Here is a 5,556-nt window from a genome sequence, read left to right as displayed (position 1 = left end):
GAATTGCTGAAAATTAATAGGTGCGATGGCGGGGCGGTGCACGAATTATCGCAGAACCGTTTTTCTAAGGGTTCGACGAGGGCAGCGAAGTTAGCCTTACTGCTACTTAGCTTCAGCCCTTAGACAATAAATATCACAATCGTGCTAAAGCAATGGAAATCACACGAAACAAGCAAGAAAACTATGAAAGAAAGAGACTCGGATTTGGGAGGCAAGTGCCAATTTTATGTTGTATTATGCAATATCTGATGCTTACAAAGAATGAGTATAAAGCCTATTTATAGAAACGAAAATGGCTATACAAAGGGGGTGGTTGGCAGGGCTGGTAAGGTTGTTACAGCATCCTGGTGCATTCCAACATGGAAAGCTACCTGGTGCATTCCAGCATGCAGAAAACGATATATGTTCTCTTGAGTCAGTTGTCCTTGATGGACTTGGAGAAGTCAAAGGGAACGTTCAGGAGCAAGACGAAGGGCTAACCAACCTTGAACTCAAGCTCACTGAGGCTTTGTCTTCCTTATAGGCAGAAGTTGAAACTTTAAAACTGCGTCTAGAGGAGACAACAGGAACCACTAGGTGAGGTCCCATCATTGTCCGAGAAACACGTATTGAGGCTCCTAAACCCAAAGAATTTCGGGGTGAAAGAAGCGCTCAAGACGTGGAGAACTTCTTGTGGCAGCTGGATGCTTATTTCGAACATGTAAGCATTACCAACGATGCTGCCAAAATCCGAACGACAGCCATGTACTTATCATAAACAGCCATACTTTGGTGGCGCAGAAAGAAGGCAGATATGGAGAAAGGAACGTGCTCCATTGACACTTGGAAGCTGTTCAAAGAGGAGCTAAAACGGCAGTTTTATCCTCAAAACGTTTTGCACGAGGATCGCTGACAGTTGAGGGAGCTTAGGCAAACATCCTCCATCCGTGAGTACGTGAGGGATTTCACAAAACTCACTCTTCAGATCCCCAACTTGACCAGTGAGGATCTATTGTTCCATTTCTTGGATGGCTTGCAGCATTGGGCCTAACAAGAATTGCAAAGGCGACTGATCAACAACGTCGATGAGGCTATTGTAGTATCTGAATAATTGTCAGATTTTCGGACCGGAGCGTCTAAGGGAAATAACAATCAGAGCCAAGTTGCTGCTGCTCCAAAGACGGACACCCACCGAGGCAAAGGCAAATTTGTTCCCCGTCGGAACAATGATAACAGAGGCAACCGCAACCACTCTTCTAATTACCGCAAGGATTATGATGAGAAGAGGAAAGGAGGCGCACATAAGGCTGCTCAGCGAGATGTTTGTTATCTTTACGGAGACGCTTCTAATGCTGCTCAAAATTGCCCTACACTGAACAAATTAGGAGCAATTGTTGCAGCCCACCAGCAGCAAGGACAAACTACTGCACCTACTGAGAAGCAACCTGATAAGCGAAGAGCACCAGCTGATGGTGCAGGACAAGGGAAGAACAAGGCCGTAGGCTTGTTCAATCATATGGCCTTGATAAACCATATGACCATTGCCGTTGTTGCTGCCCAACTGCCTCGTGTGAGGCCCCGTGAATCTTTATTTGTCAATGCCAAGTTGAACGGCAAAGACGTGTGCATCATGGTGGATACAGGTGCGACATATAATTTTGTGACAGAGGAACGAGCTAGGGAGCTTGGACTTGTCTTTATATCCAGCGCACGATAATGAAGACTGTCAATGCCCTTCCCACTACCGTTCATGGCTTTGCTCCTAACGTACACATTGCTTTAGGAGGCTGGCAGGGATTGACGGACTTCACCGTTGCTCCTATGGACGTCTTTGACATCATACTAGGATTGGACTTTTGGTACGAGATCAATGCACTTATTGCGCCACGTATCAACCAGCTTCACATAAGCAATCCCGGAGGCTCGTGTATTGTGCCCCTTGTTCGGGTACCACAAAATGGGATGCATCTGTTAGCGATGCAACTTGTAAAAGGTTTCAAGAAATGGGAACCAACATTTCTTGCAACCTTGACGGGAATCGTTGAGCATTCCCTTGAGGCAGTAGAATTGCCTCCCCGCATTGAGAAAGTCCTTGATGATAATAAGGACGTGATGCCGGAAGAACTTCCCAAACAATTGCCACCACGAAAGGAAGTTGATCATCAGATCGAGCTGGTTCCAGGGGCAAAGCCACCTGCCATGTCGCCTTATCGCATGGCGCCCCCGGAATTGGAGGAATTGAGGAAGCAACTCAAGGAGTTGCTAGAGGCTGGCCACATACGACCATCCAAGGCATTATGTCAGCGCCAATCAAAGAGACTGGGCTAAGCTACTTGATATAACTCAATTCTCTTACAATTTGCAACGCAGCGAGGCGACCGGGAAGAGTCTCTTTGAGCTTGCAACTGGGCAACAGCCCAACACTCCTCAATCATTGCCCGCCAACGTCGGATTGAAAAATCCGGGGGCTTATCACATGGCCAAGTTTTGGGAGGAACAAGCCGATCTAGCCAGGTCATATCTTGACAAGGCTTCCCGCAAAATGAAGAAATTTGCATATATATATATATATATATATATATATATATATATATATATATATATATATATATATATACATAATTAAGATGGCATATAAATATACAAAAAACATATATATAAAAAATACATCCTGAATTAAAATGACACTTGACATATAAAATATATTTGAAATATACATTAAAAATACATCTTAAAATAAGATGGCACTTCACAAATAAATATACAAAAATTATATACATAAAAATATATATTTTGAATTAAAGTAATACTTGATATACAAAGTATGAAAGACGTATAAATCAATACATCTTGAATTTAGGTGACATTCACATATGCATTAGATTTTCAAAAATGGAGTGAAGAAGATGAATGTTGGAAAGGGAGAATGGAGATCGACAAAAATAGTACTTCCCGTGATTAGTGAGTCAGTTAACTTATTAAATGTTGAGCTTAATTTTTATAATATGCTAATAATAAAAAAAATGCTCTTTATGAAATAAACAATAAATGATACTATTTTTTTAAATAATAATTAAAAAAGGATCAAACGTGTAAAAAAACTCTCATTTTAAACAACTTCACGACTTTTTCTCCATTTTCTTCTTCTTCTTCTTCTTCTCCTCCTCCTTCTTCTTCTTCTTCTTCTTCTTCTACGTACTTCTTCTTCTTCTTCTTTTTCTTTTTCTTCTTCTTCTTCTTGCCCTATTTGGTCGTCCCTATTTAACATGTACCCACTTTTTATTTTTTTTTAACTTGTACCCATTATTTAAATAACTTCAGGCCTTTTTCTCCTCCTTCTTCTTCTCTTCTCCTTCTCCTTCTTCTTCCTCCTCCTCCTCCTTCTCTTCTTATTCTTCTTCTTCTTCATCATCATCATCATCATCATCATCATCATCTTCTTCTTCTTCTTCTTCTTCTTCTTCTTCTTCTTCTTCTTCTTCTTCTTCTTAACAATGATTTTATACGGTGTTTGTAAAAATATTTTAAGATAGTTTATGATATTTTACAGTGGTAAGCTGTTGTGGTATTTTATTTTTTTTTACTATTGCTTAGAGTTTCTTCTTTGTCTTAATTGATTTCGTTAGATTTTTTGTTATTTTAACAAATTGATGATTGAAATTTGTTCTTGATGATATTTGGAGGTTATGTTTTAAATTTGAACTTATTTGGAGTAGATTTAGGTATTAAATCGTATATTGAATTGTTAAAATTCGAAGAACAAAATTTTATTTCTGGGCAATGTGCACTTCAAGCCTATCTGGTCTTAAGTGCATGAAAACGTTGGTTGTATTTCAGACCTTTTGACCTTAAGTGCAATTTTTCACTTCAGGCTTATTGGCCTTAAGTGTAGGAAAATGTTTGTTGCACTTTAGACCTTTTGGCCTTAAGTGATCTGAAGTGCAATTTTTCATTTCAAACTTATTGGCCTTAAGTGTATGAAACCATTGGTTGCACTTCAAACCTATTTGGCCTTAAGTACATATGAAGTGCAATTTTTCACTTCAGACTTATTTTTCTTAAGTGTAGAAAAACGTTTGTTGCACTTCAGACCTTTTGGTCTTAAGTGCATCAGAAGTGCAATTTTTTTCTTCAGACTTATTGCCTTAAATGCAACAACTATTGGTTGCACTTTAGACCTATTTGACATTAAGTACATTTGAAGTGTAATATTTTAACTTCAGATTAAACTTTTTAACTTCAGACCCGATAAGTCTGAAGTTGATCATAAAGTGGGTAGGCTTGCAAACTTTTTTGCAAAGTGGGTATAGGTTCAATTGTAACCCCAAAACCGGGTATAGATGCAAAAATCCCCAATATCTATCTCAATATTCAACATGAGTACTCTTTGCTTCTGTTGTACTAAATAAAAGCCCAAAAGGTATGACGTAGGTGAAACAGACTGGATTTTTTACGCAAATAGTCGGCCGAATTTACTGTTTATTTTTTCTAGTCAAATACGTGAATTATACATTAATTATATATGTTTATACATATAGTATATATGAATTATATTTACATATATATTATATCCTCAGGTTATTTTTAGTTTAAGTGATTGAGTAAACAATTATGTAGGTTAATTTTTCAAAACGGGAACCGCCCAGGAAAGAGGCCCATAACTGACCCAAAATCAAGAACAAGAATTAATCGGTCCTGGGCCATGTCCTGTCCAAAACACCGGGCTTGGACTAGTTAGAACAAGCGGAAAAGATAAGCTAACCGCTGGACCAACGGTCAAATTGACTCTTTTGTAGAACCTTTTAAAGCCCTTTTATTTTATTTTAAATTTAGTTACAACTTTGTCGTTTTAATATTTTAGGTGATATATAATAGCCAATTAGTCACTAATTCCATACAGAGGAGCAGGAACAATTAAACGGCATAGTTATTAATCCATAAATTTAAGTTATAAACATTAAAAGTGTAAATAATTCATACTATCATTAAAATTTAATATGTTATAATACGTTCATTACTTTTTTATCTACCAATTGATATATATATATATATATATATATATATATATATATATATATATATATAATATCTTAGTATGTACAACAGAAATTACACTGTCAGCCACATAAAACTAAAACACTTATTCGAGAGCTCAAAAATACAGATAAACAAACACAAAAATGTGCCCCTACTTGTTAGAACTTACAATATTCGTAAGGTCATATTTTAGTACAACTAGACGAGAATTATTCTGCCAAGATAGCAGTATTTTAATAGCCACTTGAAGTTTGTATGATTCCAATAAGTTGACTCTTGCTCTGGTGGTTTTGACCTTTGGGTTTAAGCTTATAGTTAATCATTGATGTTGCTTAGCTGGTAAGGAGATTATAAAAGGCAATCGCGTCCTTTCCCTAAATGGAAAAGCCTCACCGAAAATCGAGAAGTAAAAAATCAATATTCTTCCTATGTTCACTTTTACTTGTCTTGTATACTAAAAATAAATTTTTATTTTTATTTGTCACGTTACGCATATCAAGAGAAGATATTTTTTTTTCATGTTATACCCACAGTATTTAT

At 37.1% G+C, this 5,556-nt stretch overlaps 1 protein-coding gene across 1 annotated transcript; it reads left to right on the top strand.

Annotated features, from left to right (window-relative positions):
- Positions 1 to 1,695: 1,695 nt before the first annotated feature.
- On the top strand, positions 1,696 to 2,307 carry LOC142177290 (uncharacterized). Its single transcript, XM_075245764.1, has one exon. The coding sequence runs from the start codon at positions 1,696 to 1,698 to the stop codon at positions 2,305 to 2,307; it is 612 nt and encodes a 203-aa protein (XP_075101865.1).
- Positions 2,308 to 5,556: the final 3,249 nt, after the last annotated feature.

This window comes from Nicotiana tabacum, chromosome 23, assembly GCF_000715075.1.
Source record: "Nicotiana tabacum cultivar K326 chromosome 23, ASM71507v2, whole genome shotgun sequence".
Lineage (NCBI taxonomy): Eukaryota > Viridiplantae > Streptophyta > Magnoliopsida > Solanales > Solanaceae > Nicotiana > Nicotiana tabacum.
This window is presented reverse-complemented; position numbering and strand designations above follow the sequence as displayed.

What these genes read in the sequence shown, in the direction of transcription:
- LOC142177290 (XM_075245764.1), top strand. Translation starts at nt 1,696, where the DNA reads ATGAAGACTGTCAATGCCCTTCCCACTACCGTTCATGGCTTTGCTCCT.